Source organism: Meles meles, chromosome 6, assembly GCF_922984935.1.
Source record: "Meles meles chromosome 6, mMelMel3.1 paternal haplotype, whole genome shotgun sequence".
Lineage (NCBI taxonomy): Eukaryota > Metazoa > Chordata > Mammalia > Carnivora > Mustelidae > Meles > Meles meles.
Window position 1 is genome coordinate 76,245,488 of NC_060071.1, and position 21,274 is coordinate 76,266,761.

General features: G+C 37.9%; 1 protein-coding gene across 2 annotated transcripts in view; it reads right to left on the reverse strand.

The window, feature by feature from the left end:
• Window positions 1-21,274, reverse strand: part of WDR72 (WD repeat domain 72) — a 218,521-nt gene that overhangs the window by 177,476 nt on the left and 19,771 nt on the right. For both annotated transcript variants that reach the window (XM_046007151.1, XM_046007152.1), the window contains exons 2-6: window positions 13,639-13,817; window positions 9,071-9,177; window positions 2,859-2,937; window positions 1,546-1,720; window positions 806-882 (exon numbers count right to left, since the gene is read on the reverse strand). In XM_046007151.1, the coding sequence (XP_045863107.1) occupies window positions 806-882; window positions 1,546-1,720; window positions 2,859-2,937; window positions 9,071-9,177; window positions 13,639-13,791 (591 nt within the window). In that variant the 5' untranslated portion in view covers window positions 13,792-13,817. The remainder of the gene's footprint in view (window positions 1-805; window positions 883-1,545; window positions 1,721-2,858; window positions 2,938-9,070; window positions 9,178-13,638; window positions 13,818-21,274) is intronic.

Sequence of the window (21,274 nt, forward strand, 5' to 3'; positions counted from 1 at the left end):
AGGAGAGTTCGGAGCATGGGGCAGCTGAAACAATGTTATCATCAGCATAAATACTATGACTGTTTTCTCATCCCCCACCTCAACTTGTAGCCTGATGCTGGAGGGTGGGGGGCAGGTAAATGTACTGGACTCTCAGTGCACATGACCCCCAGACATTCAAAGTCATCTCCCTACGACCATTCACATACACTCAGAAGAAAGGCATCTTTCTTTCTGCTGTCAGGGTCGGAAAGATATTCCTCTATGACAGATTTATTTATTTCTCTTAAAATGTAACCAATATGTGTGTGTGCCCAGGTGCCTGTGAAACGTGTGTGTGCATGTGTGTGTGTGTGTGTGTGTGTAAATAAAAATATTGGTATATGCCCTGACAACAGACTGGAAGGACACAATCTAATTGTTACCAATGCCCACCCCTTGGAAGAGTGATGGATGAAGTAAATGGAGATAAAATTTATAGACTTCTACATTATTTGAACTTTAAAAAAAAATTTTATTAATTTATTTGAGAGAAGGAGAGAGAGAGCACATGCACACAGCACAAGGTGACAGGGGTCATGAAGAGGGGAGAGGGAGAGAGAGAGAAGCAGGCTCCCTGCTGAGTGGGGAGCCCTACTTAGGGTTAGATCCCAGGACTTGGGATCATGACCTGAGCTGAAGGCAGATGCTTAACCAACTGAGCCACCCAGGTGTCTCAATATTATTTGAACACTTAACAATGAATGGGTAACATCCCTATAATTAAAAAAAAATTTTGATAAATATGTTTGAATTCAGAGAATAAAAAATAGTTTCACAAGCCAACCTGAATGCTGTTGATCGATGAAGAGAGATCCCATACTTTAAGCTCACCTGCTACCGATACCACCAAGAGAGAATCTTCTGTAAAAACAAGAAAAGTCCTATATAAGCTGATGCTGTTATAACTGGTTGCTGTAAAGATTGTAGCATAATCATTTAAGGATTATGCAGGATTACATAGGTTGAAATTATTCAGCCTTGGGTTTTTCTATTTTTATATTTTTATAAAAAATAAGCATTTTAGATCATGTTTTAAATTTGTTTTAAAATATCAAAGTGACCCAGATGTATTAGAAGAACACCACTAAGAGCAGAACTACATTGAAAATCATTATGTTGTCAGTATTATACCTTCCTGTTTCAGAAACAGGTAAGGAGCCAGCTTTCCCTCAAAAGAATCTGAATTCTCTATTACATGTAGAAGACACAGCAAGGCAACAGTTCCAAGAGTCTTGTTAATCCACAACAGATGCCTTCTTGTCACTCTTGAAGTGTACCAATGAACTTGGTCATGGAAACAGTCTCCTTTTTTCATTTCATCTTGACCTCTTGCTGACTTTTTAATGACTTGAACCACTGACATGGGTGTTCTCAGTTTCCTTGGTCTGGCTTAGAGAACTGTCCCCACGAACAGGTAAACTAAAAGAAGTATATTCTGAATTCTCGCCCATTTGTTTAACAAATCGTTCAAAGGTGGTATTCTTATAGGCATGCTCTTAGCGTTATATAACACCCAAGTATTACCTTGAATTCTCATGGAGTGAACAATGCACATGCAGTTGATCCAATCAGGAGACTGAGATGATATAAAAGTGTGAATAACAGCCAAACTTTTGGCATCAATGATAAGAACATCCTGATATTCTCCACAACACAAAAGCCAGCCTTCCCCTGTCATCCGGAATGAGCAGTGGTAATACTATGAAAATGGAATTCAAAGCAAAAAGTTAATTACCACTAGCAATTAATATAATTTGGGCTACGGTGAAGACTTCTCTAGATTTCAGTTTTAACACCTATTTAGTTAAAGTATTTACTTGCCACTGAATAGCAATAAAATTTCTTTTAGTTCAGTTATTCCATATTTTTGAAGCATTGATTCGGAAATTTAATCTCGTTTGTAATTCACCATTTTTCTGGAGGAAGGGGATCTTTTAGGAAGAAAGAATCTTATTCCCAGTTATGGAAATCTCAAAATTGTTTAATTTCCAGAATTAAACAACAACAAAAAATCAGGTTCCTTCTCCTAGCAACATTATTATACGTTAAGATGAAATAAAAGCGTACGAAGTGTGAGGAATTCTTGTGCCAAACAAGTTTTGAGAGTAGCTTTTATCAAAGATTGAGTAATATATTGTGCCCTTGACAAATTCTCTCACTGGGCAAGTTCTGGTTCCAGAAAGGAGTTTGTGAATATTGCAGTGCAAGTCATCAATGCCAAAAGCAATGAGTAAAATAAAAACCAAAAAAGCCCAAAAACACACTGTGAGCACCACTGGTAAAACACAACTGCCTCACCCATATGCTTGGAGGCCACCTACCAAAAGCCAGAATCTGTTCTAAATATTGGGAAATGACTATAAAGGTACAGCGATACTTTCTGTTATCTTTTCATAAATAAGAAATTCAGGAATTAAGAAAGTATCCACTCAAAAAAGGTTAAAATTGAAGAAAAAAAAACTTTTTTGCTTTATTAAATAGCATGTCATTAAAGCCAATCTTTCTATGGGTGTGTCTCTGTGTGTGTGTTGTGAGTATAACTAAGAAAAAATTAAAAATTGTCTTTCAAATTTGTCCATGTTAGAAAGATACTGAAATAAAAACTGTTTTGAAAAAAAAACCAAAAAAACAACAAAACAAAACAAAAAAACCCAATCTTAAACAGTCACTTTTGGAGAAGAAAAATGACAAAATAACAGATGATAACTGACAGTATTCTACTCCAGGGACAAAATAAAAACCAAAGAAAAGACATTTCTTTAAATGTGTGCTTAGCAAATGCTCTAAATGAGTTCCAGAAAGTCCAAAAACGTTCTGAAGGAAGTGAAGGTACTTACACAAATTGCAGTGTGCCTATAAGGAAGTATGGCCTTCTCCACGCACTGTCCGTTGGTGACATTCCAAACACACATCTCCCTAGGAGAGATAACTTTGTATTATTCTCTGTCATTTCTACTCAATTGGCTGAAATAATTTTTGTGTCACCAAGTTTTTCTTTAGTGCTGCACTTAAATGCAACCTGATCGTTTATGTGGCTTTTTGTTACAGATTACTGAGCAAGAAAATGTTGTGGTCATTAGCAGGGATGACATACTGTATCTGTGTCTTTTTGTTTGGGTAATTACACCCTGCCGCCAGCCTGCAAACCTTACTTTAGCGGCAACCTGACCTAAAACAAATTGTGTGGATCCAGTTATCACAGTCTGTTAGAGCGACAGTGCCACGATCTTTCTATGGAAACTGCATCCTCTCGAAAATGGCTTATTTCACTGAACTTAAACTACATATTCTGAAAAGCATAATGGATCGAGGGCCGCATTTTCTGGAGCGGAGGTATCATTTTTATAAAAATAAACAGTGCCACCAAGAGGCTACATTTGGTCTATCACTGATAGGGTTTATTTCTTTGCTTACCCGGAAATGCTGAAATCACACTTGCTACTACATGTATAGAAAATTCTCATTGTTTAGACAACTCTGGTTTGCTTTCCCATATGTTACAAGGATGTACATAAAATTATGAAATACAGTAACAAAATACCTTGTCCAGCATAGAGCAATTTAAATCTACATGATTTCAGCTCACAAAAACCAGAATGGCTGTTTCAGAGTTGTTTGGTAATAATATCTTTCAGTTTTGTCACTTTCAACAGATAAGCAAAACTTCCCATGAAAGAATAAGTGAGAGCTTTAATGGCTTTAAGGGAGAATCTCCTATTAAGAAACAAAAGATATGAATTAATAATAGTAAATGCTGGATGGACTTAGCGTTTGCTGGACATTTTTTGTTTTTCTGGTCAAGCAGTGGAAATCAATCTTTAAATCAGTAGTTCTCAACCTGGGGTGATTTTGCCCCCCAAAGAACATTCGACAATGACAAGAGTTATTTTTGATTGTCACAACCAGGAACACACTACTGGCATCTAGTGGGGAAAGGACAGGAATGCTGCTAATAACCTCGAATGCTCAACAAAGAATTCTCTGGTGCTCCAAAGTGTCATTAGTACTCAGGTTGAGAAACCCTCTTCTGGATATAGAAACAAGGTATTCATAATTTTTTTCTCTGTTTATATCTGACTGTATTCCAAAAAAGAATTTGAGGTAATATGAAAATTCAATAAAACAAGGGGGAAGTGTGTGTGTGTGAAAAATAAAACTGGGAAGATGTAGAAATTGAAATACTATATCTCAAAGGTAAGAAAATAGTGTCAAAGGTAAAAAAAAATACAACCTTAACTTCTTAATATAAAATTTTATATTCACAAGGAATTGGAGTTTACTAGCATGATTCTCAACTCTAACTGTGTATCACCTGTGTGTATTTCAAAAATTGTCCATAGAGAGATTAATTCCATGGTTCTGTGTTAGGGTCCTGTGATATGGGTTTTGCAAAGCTCTTGGTTGGTTAGCTAGATAGGTAAGTCTATCTCTAAACCAGTGGTTCTAAACTGGCTATACATGAGAATTATCGGTGAACTTTTGAAAAATACTGACATCTGGGACCCAACCCAGACATTAAGCCCTGCTAATTAAATCACATTTTCCAAGGTTGGAGCCTGGGCATCAGTAAAAGCTCTCTTGGTGATGCTTATGTTTCTAAATTCTCTTGGAGGGGCGCCTGGGTGGCTCAGTGGGTAAAAGCCTCTGCCTTCGGCTCTGGTCATGATCTCAGGGTCCTGGGATCGAGCGTTGCATCAGGCTTTCTGCTCAGCGGGGAGCCTGCTTCCCCTCCTCTCTCTCTCTGCCTGCCTCTCTGCCTACTTGTGATCTCTGTCAAATAAATAAAATCTTTAAAAACAAATAAATAAATAAATTCTTTTGGATTCTAATGCTTTCCCTATTTGTTTTCTTATCATACTATTTTCTATCTTAAAATAAAGAAAGAAAGAAAGAAAAGAAAAAGAAATACAAAAATACCCCAAAGCAAAACGGATTCTGCCTATAAATTCTTTTTAAGGAAAGAAAGCAAATGTGTTGTGTATCAAAAGTAGCACTGACATTTTAGCTGAAACTGTACAAGTTACATACTTAATAAGAACACAGGAAAGTTGACTATTAAAATGTACATTCTTCTTTTCCTTTTGAAATACTATTCCCAACATTTCTACAGCAATTAAGTCACCTTTAATTATAAAAAAGTTTAACAATTTCCAAAATTCTTAAATTCTTGATTTTTTAATTTCCTTAAGAACACAGGAGAAAATACCTACAACATATAAAGTTATAAAATTTTTAAATTCCCACTAAATTCCTGGAGAGAAGACCTTTTTTCCCCCTTATTCAATTCTACATCCCCACCTCAGCACCTCAATAAAAAATTCATCCAGTGGATAAACAGATCAGTCACCAGTCTTCCATCCATTTTTCTACTTTCAGAAATACACAATTTCCTCTTGGCTCCCTTCCTATTCTTATATTTGTGTGCTTATGAAACTGTTATTTCTATTTTAATGCAACATATAGAAGGAGAGGAGATGAACATGGTTTGTCATCTTTAATTCCAAGTCCCTTATATTCTTCAAACTCTCTTTTCTCTGGTCTTCAGTTATACTTTTGGGATTTCATCAGCCTTCTCAGGCTCCATTCTTCTGCTGCTTTCAATGCTGATTTTCCTTAAGATTTTTGTCTTAGGCTTTCTTACATTCTCACATTCCACACTCTCTCTGGGTGAATTATCCATCACTTCAGGTACCATGTATGTGATGTTGGAAGCCCAGACCTGCTCACTGAGCTCTAGGTTTCCATATGTAACTAGCTATTAGCTATCTCTCTGTATGGATGACGTGCGAGTCTTCACACTCCTCATATTCATAATAAAGCCTAACACCTGTCCTCCTTAGTTTCCTCTCCTCATAACTGATATCATCACCAATGAGTTTCCCAAGTCATTCTTCACATCACACTTTCTCTCCCGGCCCCCATTGTAGGATACTTGCTACCCCAGGTATGTTCTCTGAACAATCAGTCTCAGCTTTGTCAAGGAGCGTGTTAGAAATGCAAGTTCTTGAACCACAGTCAGCACCTACTGAACCCATACCTCTGGGAGTGGGGCCCAGAAATCTGTATTCACACAAGCTCTACAGGTGCTCCTGATGCAAGCTCAGGCTGGAGGAAGCCTGTTCTAGAAGACTCTGAGACTGGGTGCCTGCCTAACTCTCTGGTCTTATCTCCTGCTGCTGATTGAAAGTTTTATTAATAAGTAATAACCCTCTTTATCAATGCCAAGGCTTTTGTGCCTTAAGGTTTTATTAACTATGTGTATTTATTAATATAAAATATTTATACAGCTATATCAACATTATTTTGGTCAGCATTCATCTGATAAATCTTTTTCCGTCCATTTACTTTTAAACTTTCTATGTCCTTCCGCTGTTTTTGTTTTTTAAATTGTATGACGATCTTTGTGATTTAACTAGAGGGCTCAGTCTCTCTAATTGGGAAGATTATGGTTTTAGTCAGGTTTATCTCAACTACCTATTTTGCGCTTTCCATTCACCCCATTTATTTTGGTCTCCTTTGGATTAAATAACATTATCTTTTTTCTTTTCCAAGTTGGAAGTTCTGTATTCTATTTCTTTTATTTTTATTTCTTCTCTCTGTTCTTTTAGCAGCTACTCTCGAAATAGTAACGTGTACATCAAGCTTAAAGTCTAAAGTTAATTAACAGCTTTACCCACCTCTAGAACACCAGAACATGTGGAATCTGGTCACTACCCTATCCTATGCAATTGCTGACAAGGATTGTGTGTATATGTACGGGAGCAGGGCATGGGAGAAATATAAACCTTGTTGCCTACTAGTCTGTATTTATTTACACTTTATAAAAATTTGCTGGTTTTGTTCAATATTCTTTCTTCCATTTCAGCTCTTCCTTCTCAAATCATTGTTTTTCTTACTGAAAAATATCATTCAGAATTCTGCTGCTAATAGAGTATCTATTGGCACTGACCATTCTCAGTATTTGTCTTAAACATTATTATTTTGACCTCGTTTTTAGGAACATATTTTTGCTAGACATGCAATTCTAAGTTGGCAGATATTTTCTCTAAACTTTTTGAAAATATTTCATTGCTGTTCAGTTTTCATTTTACTGCTGAGAAGGCAGCTTAATTACATTCCATTATAAATAATCTACTTTTTCCCACTAACCACTTTCAGGATCTTCTTTTTCTTTGGTGTTCTGTTGCTTCAACCTCAGCTCTCCAGGTATGCATTTCCTTTCCGTCATCCTGGAATTCACCGGGATTCCTGAATTTATGACTTATGCCTACTGATGAAATAATACTTTGGGAAAAAAAAAATGAAAACCTGAGGGGTGTCTGGATGGCTCAGTGGTTGAGCCTCTGTCTTTGGCTTAGGTCATGATCTTGGGGTCCTGGAATCGGGCCCTACATCAGGCTTCCCCTCTCTCTTTGCCTGCCTCTCTGCCTACTTGTGGTCTCTGTCTGTCAAATAAATAAATAAAATCTTTAAAAGAAATGAAAACCAGAATCACAGTAATTTTGGGTCCCCTCTGAACATTTTAGAAGCAGAAATGTTAAGTCTACAGTCACTTCCTGAGTCTTCTCAAAGCTAAAAAATCATTATTGTTTGGGACATAATGGACCAAGCCTAGTAAGTTTAACAACTTCCAGTAGACTAAACTAGGATCTGTTAAATACGCAGTAGCTAAAATGTAGATGCTGCCTTCAAAGTATCTTACAGATGCAGGGCAAGTTTTGCATCTTGAAGGAACAAAATTCTAGAAAATTCAAACCATCAAAATTCAAACTAGACTCCTTGGCTCTTTAATAATCATATTTGCAGGGTCATACAGTTTAATTCATTGATCATCAAGAATATGTCCTTTAACCTTGGAGCTACACTACCATGGGCAAAATCCTCAGGTTGGAACTCAGTTACAGAGCTATTTCTCATTTAGCAATTAATTTTTCTCAATTCTCCAGACAGTCTCAGGGAAAAAAAAAAAAATCACCATCTTCCAAATTCTCTAAACTGGCATTAAATATCTCATCTTGTGTAGCAGGAGCTACAGCACCCCTAGTACCTCTAGCGATTGTTAAGAAAAGAATGTACCAGGGCATCTCACTCTAGCCTCATCCACAGTATAGTCTCTTTAAGTTTAACAATGATGGCTTTGCTATAAGCCATGAGAATAGGTACCTCTTTGATATCCATTTCACTAGCACTTTGTTAAACTATTCAGTTTCTCCAAGTTGGACACTCACTATTCTTTTGGTTCTCAGAGTTCAGGGCCAGGTACTTTCTCCTCAGGTTAAAAACAAAAAAAAAAGGAGGGGGTTCTCTTGTTTCAACCAGTAATCCAATCCCTGATTCACAAATGCATGCCGCATCAATTCCGCATTCCTGAGTCTCCTTTGGCAAAGAACTCATCAGCACAGTCCGGTTCATGGTAGTTCTTCCATCGGTCAGGCTTTTTCTTACAGTTTAGTCCTATTTCATTGGAATAAACCTTGCTTCCATGAAACTGCATCCAAATCACAGTCTATGTTTTCCCTTCTCTCTGCCACCCCCCCCCCATCTCTCTTACCTTTGAGCCCTCTCCTCTGCTTCTCCGATAATGATATCAGACAAGTGTATAATATGAAGATTATAACTGCTGAGTTGTCTTACAAAACAATAAAGGCTTGGATAGGTTTGCTGAAGAGCTCAAAGGGAGTTACTACATGAAAAAAGACAAGCACCCAGAATTTTCCGTTTTCAGTTCTACAACAGGTGGCATTTGTCATTATCCTTTACACAGTGAGGCTGACACAAGGCCCCATACACAGGTTGGTGTGTTTATTTTGGTCTTAATCCAGCAAGGAAAAAAAAAAAAGTAAAATTGGGAGACATAGCACTGATCACATTCCTTGGGATCATCATACAAATTACTCTACCATCCATGATCTAAACTTTCCTCTATTTAAAAGGAACATGATTTCCTTCACTAAGATTTCCTTCAGTCCCAGAATTCTGTTCCCCATCATTGGTTTTAAAAAGGGAGAGGCAACAGAGATGGTCACCAAGTTGCGCACATCTTACCTACCCATTTTCAGCAGCGCTAACGATATAGGGCTGTTTGGAGAAATCCCTCGCTCTTGCCAAACATGTTACTGAAGCCGAGTGACCAAATAGAAGTTCTTTAGCTGAAATCTGAAAATGATGAGGGTAAGCTTTTAAACAGCTACAAATTTTTGAAGAACACAAACATCACATTATGTAAGTATTTATAATTCTTATTAGAAAATCCTATTACATTATGTTTTTGCTCTACGTAGCTTTCAGAAAAACTGATCTATGCCATATCAAAATTTACAGAATAATAACCATCTAGATACAGGGGCACTTGAGTGGCTCAGTCGGTTAGAATCAAGTCAGGGGCACTTGATTCAGCTCAGGTCATGGTCTTGGGGTCCTGGCATCTGGCTCAGCGGGGAGTCTCGTTCTCCCTCTCCCTTGGCCTCTCCCCACTATTCATGCTTGCTTTCTCTTTCTCTCTCTCAAATAAATTTTTAAAAAACCCCAAAACTTAATGAACATCTAGATACAGGAAACATGCTGTACACATTTTTCTTGGTTTTGGTTTTGGTTTTGTATCCATCATGAAACCTAAATAACCCCCAGACCTGTTTTACAACATTTAGGTTTTGAATACAAGTAAGTCAGTGTTGATGTTTATCGTGCACAAAATGTACTTCAATGGATAGTAGCATATTAATGAGCAAATTTCAGAATTCAGAAATGAGTTTACAAAATAATACAAGGAAAATATTACCTTTTTTGTAACCATTATAACCTTATAGTGACCTTATTTGGCTTCCTGCTTCAGAAATAGTAAAAATTAATTTTTCCACATTAAAAATAAAATTTTAACTATACTGTTATTGAAAATGCCAATGCCTTTCTCCTGTACATGAATTTAAAAATATGGCACCAAGGGCTAATTCTTCCATTATCTCATGTGTGAAAGACATGTATTGCTCGTTATTTTATAAAACAAGATTATGAAAATCAAACTTCAAAACAAGAGACAAGCAGGATCCCTTCAAATGGAGGAGAGGTTGTCAATAGGGACTAAAAATTTAATTTGAGGGCCGCCTGGGCGGTTCAGTGGGTTAAAGCCTCTGCCTTCAGCTCAGGTCATCGAGCTCTGCCTCAGGCTCTCCGCTCGGTGGGGAGCCTGCTTCCCCACCTCTCTCTCTGCCTACTTGTGATCTCTGTCAAATAAATAAATAAAATCTTTTAAAAAAATTTAATTTGAATGACTAGACAATTTATAAGTAATAAAAATTGTCTTGAAGGTAATAAAAATCTATTTCCAAATGAATTAATATGCATTATGCTTTTTCTGAACTATGCAAACATATCCATAGATGATAATCAAGTCATACCGATGAGGACAAATTATAATCATTCTCTGCCTTCATCTTATTTCTATCACAATCAGAAATGCTTCTCTAAAGATCTGTTGTTAGACTAAATTTCCAGTGTTACAAAGAAGTTTTGTGGTTAATTAGAACCATTTACCTTATTCTACCTTTTTTCCGGGAAATCCAGATGGCTCCATCTCAGGAAACAACATACTATCTTTCCCCAACATTATATTATGAAATACATACCCCTATGAATTTAATACCTTTCCATATATTACAGGCTAAATTAAGAAAGGAGTTAGGGCTAATCAAGGAGATTTCTTCCCCTGGAGAAAATCTGCTATGGACAAAATATCATAATGGTACTCCATTGCTTTGCAAATGGAATCCTCATTCTACTACTAAATTCCCACATGTAGTTAAACAAACTGTGACAATTCATTATAACCTCTTCATTTTATCATATTTTGGAACTGCTGGAAGGAATAAAGAAAACAAAAAAAATCCATAATCACACCTACTCACTGTCATGATGTCATGATGAGATCCAGGAGATCTTTACCTCTATTCAATGGCTCTACCTCTATGACTCATCCCCCCCACCCCACCATTTCAGGAACTTCCAATAGCACAAATGGGAGCACGCAACTTGATGAGCATTTACCATCTCCAGGCACTGGTGCAACTGTGAACAGGGTTTAATGCCCATTTCACAGATGAAGAAACTGAGGCTCAATATGCCATTTGCTCCATAGGAAAGTTGGTAAATATCAAAGTTAGAATTGACCAAGCTCTCCGTTCTTTTCCTGTGCACAATATTGCTCTTATTGCTATTCTTCATCTTGTCATTGTTGTGTTTCCTTCTGAGTATTAAATAGGAAGAAAAACAGAACATAGCAATACTAAGGGAATATATCTGGGAGGTTATTCAGCTCAGCTTTCGCTATGTTTAAGGTGTTATAAATTCCAGCAATCAATACCAGGAAAGACAAGTGAGGTAGTTCCTATCCTGAAACTTGGAGAAGCTCCTCATTGGCAGACCTCACTGAGAGGTCTTTTGGGAGTCGGAGCCTGAGCCTGGAAGCAACATGCATAACTCTGGGCATTGATGAGAAGCTGATGCTCCACTCCCCTGTAGCCTGCAATCCCATGCCCCATGGACAGGGGGAAAATGAGATTGTGTTCCCAATCCCCTGATAAATACTTGGGTACTCTGAGATGTCCAGAACTTAAATCACCTCTTTTCCCTTCCTAGTCTTATTCCCTAATCACCTCTATTACTTCTACAGATCGTGACACCCTCATACCACCAGCCTCATCCATCACCCAAACCCCAAATCCGTAAGATATCCTTAACTATTCCTGCCCCTCTACCCATACTCCAATCAGTTGCTCAGTTCTATACATGCTTTCTTCTTAACATCTTTTCATTTTTCATCTCCTTTTCACCCCTTCTGTCAATGATTTGGTTCCTACTCAAAATCTTTCCTGACTAAACTAATGTAGAAGCTCCTACCATAGTCACTGCCCCTTATCTCTTCTCCTCCTCCCTTCGGTATGCCCTTCTCATTAATACCAAATGATAGTCTCAGTCACAAATATACTAATATAAGATTATGTCATCTCCTTGCATAAATCATCTCAAAATCCCTTAATACTGTCACTGCTTTTAATTAGCATGTGGCATTAGCTCTTGCTAGTTAATTTTTTTTTAAAGATTTTATTTATTTATTTGACAGAGAGAGATCACAAGTAGATAGAGAGGCAGGCAGAGAGAGAGAGAGAAGCAGGCTCCCCGCTGAGCAGAGAGCCCGATGCGGGACTCGATCCCAGGACCCTGAGATCATGACCTGAGCAGAAGGCAGCGGCTTAACCCACTGAGCCACCCAGGCGCCCAATTTTTTTTTTTTAATCTAAATCCCTCAGCACCTCAGGTACTCAGAATACCTTGTATGATCGCATCAGTGCACTGCATCAGCCTATGCCCTTCCTCTCCTATGCTGCAGTCCTTGGGACAGCCAGCACCAAGACTTCTCATCTGTGTTTGAATGCAGGTACCTAGCATTCTGCCTTAACTTATAATATTTGGCCAATAAATGCATGTTGAACAAATGCGAATAAACAGCAGAAACATATGTAAAAAGATACAAATGCTAGGATTCCAAATTTCTTAAGCTTATTGCAACCTACATAGTACAAGACAACTACTCCGGTGGCGAAAACACTATATTTGAAACATTAAAAAGAGTAGCAAGACCACTAAAGCCATTTAGAAGTGTGAGTTTAAACTCTAAGAGATAATAAACGTGAGGGCCACTTTTCAAAGCTCAGCTCTTGCAATAATACCAGTGCCTTCTTTCAGGAATGTTCATCAACACTGAGCTGAGCTGGTCTGCTAGGCAGCTCTTGGCAGTCCTGTAGTGTAACTCTTCTGTGATGGGAGATGTTAATTAATTACACTATAAAATAGAATTACAATTAATTGTTAATTTAGGTTTTAAAGTGACAAACTTTAAAGGCTAAAAATAGTCTTTGATCTTTAAAAGGCTTCTTAATGAGGGCAGTATACTTTAAGTACATCATTAGTTTAAATGTTCAAATTGGGTCCAGAGGCTGCTAGCACTAAGCAAATATCTATTCCAATATGTTAAATGTTTATGACTTGGGACAGGGACAATTAATTGCTAATCAATGGGCCAAATCCTAGGTGAGGTCAGGTTCTGAGATAGGAAGAGGACAATAGTAAATTGGATTTAGGGCTTTTTGATGTGATCTTTAAAAATCACGTGCAAGCAGAGACCAAAAGAATAGCAAGAAGGCCAAACTGACAGAAACGCCCAGATAATTAAGATATTACTCATTTAGCTAATAGCGGTTTTCAAGGGTGCCCTTTGTTTAGATTAATGAGCCATAATTTTTAGAATTATACTTACATGTCTGTAGTTCAGTTACTTAAACATATAATTCAGGATGTAAAATGGTAAAACTCAGCATAGCTTAAAAGGTGATAACACTTAGTTGGTAGCTAAGATTAGCAATATTCATAATCTGATTTTTAAATATGATCTTGATCCATCATATAGTACTTCATTTTCTCCAGATTCAGAAGTAAAACCACTTTATTGCTTCAGTGAGCACCTTTTTAACAATCGTGCAAAACTCCCACCATCATGGCAGGTAGAACCAAGTTGTGCTTATTTTGTGAGTGCTGTCTGCTTCGGTATGAATCATTTTCACTAACCTTTAGTTCAGGTGAGAGATTCCAGAGGCAGAGCTGACCTTCTTGACTTCCAGTCACAATGGTTTGCTGGTCATCAGTGATCATGATGGCGGTGATGCTGTGCGGAGGGGCCTTCTTCCCCCAGAGCGCTACTGCCTGCAAGGAGGACCTCATGCTGAGAGGATCCTGAACAGAGAAGACTGTGGACACAGGAAAGAACAGAGAAGAAAGTGGACATCATTCATAAATGTGGGGGGACGGATCATGTCACAGATAGATTTGCTAAGATCTAAACGCTGGGAGGTATCCTCTCAGAGAAGGGGAAAGGGGTGCTTCCCTGCCAATTAGAGGAGAAGGCAGTTAGGAGACATTGAAATTATCACGCCCAGTGTTAATCCATCCAACAGCAATGACTTTTAGCCCAATTTGTGATTATTGATGCTGACAAAGGCAACGGTAGGTAAAGTATACCCACTGCACGCACAGCTGTGACTACGGGTGGTCCTGACTTGCTCCAAAGTCCAGCGAGGCCTCTCAAGAAGAACGGAGCTGGCTACACATTATAATTTGAAGACAGCTTTGCATACTCTCTCTCCTCAAAAATGTCATCACCTCACCTGAGTAACAAATATGTGAACTTTGTGGTGAAGAAATAAATCTTTTCCATAAAAACCATGTTTCCTAGTCTTCAAAGATCCACGTGTGACTCTCGTGATATCTGCCGTATTCATGTTCCACCCATACTACTTTTTTTAAGATTTTATTTATTTGACAGAGAGATCACAAATAGGCAGAGAGGCAGGCAGAGAGAGATGGAGAAGCAGGCTCCCTGCCGAGCAGAGAGCCCGATGCAGAGCTCGAGCCCAGGACCCCGAGATCATGACCTGAGCCGAAGGTAGAGGCTCAACTCACTGAGCCACCCAAGCGCCCCACCACCCAAGCTACTTCTAGTAATAATTTTTATTTCACCTGTGTTTGTATTTGATCTCTTCCTGAACACGAATTTTCATGAAATTACTACCTTCATGTGTTAGTTACAAGGGTGAAGATGAATACATACCTGTCAAAAAATGCTTGCCTGTGTCCCACCCACAATGATCTGAAACATACCTAGTGACATGTGGGTTACAGTCTGTGACACACTAAGTTAAATATTTCCCCCATTCTTTTCTGAAATACAAATAATTCTGTGATGAATAATGCTTTAAGTCTTTAGAGTAGATTATTAAATTTCTTATGACTTAATGGTATATATTTGGTCTCATTAAAAATGTCAAAAGAGGGGCACCTGGGTGGCTCAGTGGGTTAAAGCCTCTGCCTTTGGCTCAGGTCATGATCCCAGGGTTCTGGGATGGAGCCCCACATCGGGCTCCCTGCTCATCAGGGAGCCTGCTTCCTCCTCTCTCTCTCTCTCTGCCTGCCTCTCCCCCAACTTGAGATCTCTGTCTGTCAAATAAATAAATAAAATCTTTAAAAAAAAATGTCAAAAGGTAAGAGAGGGGGGAAGATAACAAGCTTACTTCCCACGGTTAGCTAACTTCCCACATTTGGCTTGAGAAAGTTAACAAAATGAAAAACTTCCGTCCTACAGGACTTCTGGTTCTGAAGCATAAAAAGATAAACACCAAAATAAGTTATTAAATTTTATGGTATGTATTATTTATGATGTCTTATTACACACACACACACACACACACACACACACACAAGTATGCATTGACACCATTAGACCAAATTCGACGTAGGCAGAGCTTAACCCATAAACTGGTTGCTTTCAAAATTTTATTTGTAATTCCATTGTTTGGTATTCAGTACCAGTTCCTATGTTTCATTTCTTGACTCAGGACAGAAGTGGTCCCCAGGTACCACGAAACCAAGATTTCTATGGGAACTATTTGGACCTTTGCACTTCAGACTATCAGAACCACACATATTAATCACATTACCAAGCTAACCAAAGAGTGGTGGTTTTAATAACTCAGACTTCTACTTCAGTCACAGAGAATCAATACTGTGCATGCACATGTATGCATGTGTGTATGTGTATTTTAATTGTTGCCTCATGGCCATGCTTGTAAATAGGTCTAGGAAATTCCAAGCAATACGAATCTAAGAAAAATCTGAAATAGGAGCTGAGTCAGTTTATATGTTAATCCCCACTTAAGGACACAAAGCCTACCTTACTCAATGAAACGGAATCTAGAAAAACTCCAACACTACTCAGAAAGACAAGGAAGCTCATTTCCCAATCTCCCAAGAAAAATATGCCAAATCTCAACCACAAAACAGGTTTGGAATAAAAAATATTGTTATATATTTTTATATATTGCCAGAATCCCTACATGCAGAAATACATGTAAATAATTGTTCTCAGGTCAATGATACCAGTGGAGACCTCTCAAAAACACTACATGCTTATATTTCTAATATTTCAAATACTGAAAATTTGAAATATTTCAAATACTCTAGAATTTCAAATTTTGAAAAAATCATACTAAGTGTTAAGAATGTAAAACGATTAGAATTCATACATTGGGGGCACCTGGGTGGCTCAGTGGGTTAAGCCTCTGCCTTCAGCTCAGGTCATGATCTCAGGGTCCTGGGATCGAGCCCCACATCAGACTCTCTGCTCAGCGGGGAGCCTGCTTCCTCCTCTCTCTGCCTGCCTCTCTGCTTACTCGTGATCTCTCTCTGTCAAATAAATAAATAAATCTTAAAAAAAAAAAAAAAAGAATTCATACACTGCTGTTGGAAATGCACAATGGAAAATAGTTTTGCAGTTTTTTCATAAAGTGAAAACATGTGCTCAGTACATTACGTAGTCAATCCACTCCTAGGTCTCACCCAAGAGAAAAGAAAGCAAATATTTATACAAAGATTTCTACATGTAAGGTTTTATTTATAATAAAATGTATAATATTTTATTTACAATAAAATATATAATATATAATAAAATAATTTATTTATTATAAATAAAATATGTATAATATTTATAATAGCTAAAAACTGGGGGAAAAACTCATGTCCATCCCATGAGGTGAACGGATAAATTGTGGTATAGCCACACACTGGGATACAATTCAGCTATAAAAAGGAATAAACTCTTAATTTGCACAACATAGATGACACTTAAAACAACTATACTGAAAGAAAGCAGTAGCTAGAAAGAATAAATATAGTATGATTCCATTTGTATAAAATTCTAGGAAATTCAAATTACTTTAGTACAACAGGAAGCAGGTTAGTGGTTGCCTGTGGACAGGAGAAAGGGAAAGGGATCCCAGAGATTGCAAAGGAGAATAAAGAAACTTCTGAGGAGGGTAGACATGTTCATTATTTTGACTGCTGTGATTGTCTCACGAATGAACACATATGTGAAAACACATACAACAGTATACTTTCAATACATACATGTAGACATATAAATATACGGCATGTCTATTAAACTTTAATAAAGATTTTTTTTAAAAGCATTTGGAAGATACTTTCACAACCAAGATTGTATATGGTTTTCATAGAAACAACTCCAGTGGCAAATAAGCTTGCAATAAGAAATTACAAATCATTCAAGAAGATAACAGACCATTAGTAAACGGAACAATCAGTATTGCCAGAACTAATAAATAAGAAAACAATATAAAACTTCCTGTGAAAGAACAAATATGTTAAGTTGCGATAAACTATTAAAGAGGGCACCTGGGTGTGTTAGTCGGTTAAGCGTCTGACTTCGGCTCAAGTCATGATCCTAGGTCCTGGAATTGAGTTTCCTGTCAGGCGCTCTGCTCAGCAGGGAGCCTACTTCTCCCTCTCCCTTTGCCTGCCACTCCCACTGTTTGTGCTCTCTCTCTCCTTCTGTCAAATAAATAAATAAAATCTTAAAAAAAAAAAACTATTAAAGAGACAGAAGAAGAAACTTGAAATCTTAGGAGAAAAGAAAGTCTATAGAAATATAAACAGGTAGAATTTTAAAAGAAACAAGTACTACTTCTAAAATAAAATATAATCATTGGAATATAACAAATGTCAAGAGAATAAAAAAAGACTCAAATGAAGAGAGAATCAATGGACTTAATAGATAATTCTCAAGAAATTACACAGAATTAGGGGGCGCCTGGGTGGCTCAGTGGGTTAAGCCCCTGCCTTCGGCTCAGGTCATGGTCTCAGGGTCCTGGGATTGAGCCCCACATCGGGTTCTCTGCTCAGCAGGGAGCCTGCTTCCCCCTTACTCTCTGCCTGGCTCTCTGCCAACTTGTGATCTCTCTCTCTCTCTCTCTGTCAAATAAATAAATAAAATCTTAAAAAAAAAAGAAATTACACAGAATTAAAAAGGTAAGGAGTGATTAAGAAATATATGCTGAGTGAAAAAAAAATCAGAGAGTTAAGACCAATGAGAGATATTAAGAACTAGAGATGATAGAATGAGAACACCCAACATTTATCTAATACAAGCTCCAAAAAAGGTAGAACCCTTTCCCTTCCTGGTTAGTTCAGTCCTAAAACCATTAGGCAGAGAAAACATGACCACAGTGTCAGAGCTCAGTAGCATGAGGAGGGTATCTGTAGAGGAGAACGTGTGGAGCTGGAGCCCAGAGAGGATGAGTAAGATGCCCAAATGCGGACATCCCCGCGGGAGATGCACAGCCCAAGCAGAGAGAAAAGGGACAACCTGTGCAAGGCCATCGCATACTGGGTGTTGGAGCCTGAGCAAGAAAGAAGGAGTTCACACCATGAGGATGATAATGGAAGTGGCCCTGGTGTGGAGAATCAGAAACATGTGAGAAGGTGAGAAGTGTGTTGTATGGAAGGACAGCCAGTGTGGAGGGCTAGAGCCCAAGCAGGGTGACGATGGAGTTCAGGTTGATAAGGAGGTACTGACGTCGGGGAGTCAGAGGATGGGCCAGTTAAGGTGAACATACATTTACAGGGATGCCTTGGAATAGAGTGTGGGAGCCCAGGAAGGATAAGGAAGGCATTATCTGGGGGACGTTCAGCATGTCCTGGAGGTATGAGGAGGGGTACTACCGGCAAGTGTAACCAAGCACAGGAAATACAGTGGCTGAGCAGAGTATTCATATCTAGGGTCATAGATGTGACATAGACACATAGACAGTTCTATGAGGGATGAGGAAGCCATGTAAGGATCAGAAGGACATCCAAACAGAGGGCAGGGCAGCAGCATTGACAGAAAATTGGTTCCATTCATAGTAATTGATTAAATAATTACTATGTGAATAGGATAATAGGAACCAGGTTTCCTACTATCAAAAAAGAGAGTTGGAAGTACAGAAAGGAAGAAAACTAGAACAATCTCTGTTGTTTCACAATGGAATCAGGTATTGGTATGAACACACATACACACACCCACGTACACATTTCTCATCTCTGTTCCCTGTGGCTTAGGAGCACCAACACTCCCATAACAACAAGCTCACTTAGCATCTTCTAAATACTATTCTTTACTGAAAGGAACCAGTATTTCTTAGGAAACTGGTTGATGCCAGGCCTGGAGCAGGAAAAATACAAGATGATATTAGCACTTGTTATTGTTAAGAGCAAGGAAGTACTCAGAGTGAGGGGACATAGCAAAAGGACACAGAAGCCAACTTAAATGGGTGCCCACTGGCCAAATTGTGGACAACATGAGCAGCAAAGTGAGTCATGCTACGAATAGATTGAAACTCCTTGAATAAAATGGGAAACCATGGGTTCATAATGATAATTACTAATTACAAAGGAGATAAAAGACAACTTCACACAGGAAGAACCTGGCAAGTAATGGAAGTAAAAATTATCAGTGATGGGGGAGATCAGATTCACGCACCACCCAATAGGATGCCATAAGAAGAACATGTGTTCCTGCAAAAGATGTGTGACCTGAATCCAATCATGATGAGCACAATCTGAAAGACCCCGCGAAATAACTGATCTGTAGTTTTCCAAAAAGGGCAGGTAAGGTCAAGAAAGTCAAAGACTAAGGAATGCTCTAACTAAAAGACTCGAAAGACACGACCACTAAATGCAAGATATGGGTCTCACCTAGATTCCCTTACTACAACAGACATTACTGGGATCTGGGACTGAATAGTAGTTATATATCAATGCTAATTTCCTTATTTTGAGGGGTTCATTGTGATTGTGTAGGAGAATATCTTTGTTCTAAGGAGTACAAACTAAATTCTTGGAAGATGGAGTAACAGATTGGCAATTTACCACTAGGAAGTATTCACAAAGATAGTTCTGTGTATGATACCTACCATTTATCCGTAAGTTTGAAATATTGTTTAAAGTATATTATTAAAAATTAATGGGGCTGCCACTTCCCAGTATACTTCAAAGATATGAAAACTTAGATTTAAGAATCCAATGTATTAAGAAGGATTAAAATAGACATAAAGGGACACCAAAGCACATCCTAGAGAAACTGTAGTGCACTGAAGCCAAAGCATGCAAGAGATAAAACAACCTGAAAAAGGAACAGCAAGTGTGCTTGCTCGAAGCAGATCTCTCCACAGCAAAATTATGGCCAGAACTTACTGGAATATTACCTGTAAAGTGGTGAAGGTGAATGTCAACCTAACTTTTTACACTTAGCTATCACTCAAAGTGAGGGCAATATTTTTCCAATAAATAAGGCCTGAGAGAATACAGCATTCACAGCCCTTGCTGAAAGAATTACAAAAAGATGTACTTTAGGAAAATATATATTAAATCAAAAAGAACAGAGTAAAGTGGAATTCAGAGGCAATGATGAGTAACGACACTGGTAAATATACAAGCAAATCAAAACGAGCGCTACCTGAAAAATAATAATGTTAATAATGATGAAGATGATTAATTGGGGAATCAAAGAGATAAACTAAAATTCTAGAAAAGAACATTAAAGAACAGGAAATGGATCATTCTAATATTCTAGTACATGTGGGGAGTGAGCAGAAATACTTTAAATTTTCTTAAGGTGAGAATTCATGACAAGATATTAAAAAAAAATCGTATGTAACGTCTAACCAGTAGAATGGTAAAAGGAAATAAAGAAACCAATAGAAGAAGAAAAATAAATTAAAGCAAAGAAACACAGAAAATAGAAAATGCAAAAATAATGAAAAATTCACATTTAAACATAATAGAATTTACAATAAGTAGATGAGTTAAACTTACTAGCTAAAAACCAAGGATTTTTCAATGATAATATAACCTAGTATGTCCTATTTATAATAAATTCCTGAAGTATTTACACAGTAAAATTGAGAATAAAAGCACAGAAAAGGCTTTTCCAGGTAAATAGTAATGAAAGAAAACTGGTATGATAGTGGACAAATAGTCTTTAAGGTAAAAGTATTATTGGGCGGGGGGCACCTGGGTGGCTCAGTGGGTTAAAGCCATCTCAGGGTCCTGGGATTGAGCCCTGCACTGGGCTCTCTACTCAGCAGGGAGCCTGCGTCCCTTCCTCTCTCTCTGCCTACCTCTCTGCCTACTTGTGATCTCTGTCAAATAAATAAAATCTTAAAAAAAAAAGTATTATTGGGGGAAAACTGTTCACTATATAATGATTAAACAAATTATTCACTAGAATGGGATAATAGTCTCTACTCTCTAGATACCAACAGCAGAGTCTCAAAATACATAAAACACAATCTTGCCAAACTACAAAGAGAAATCA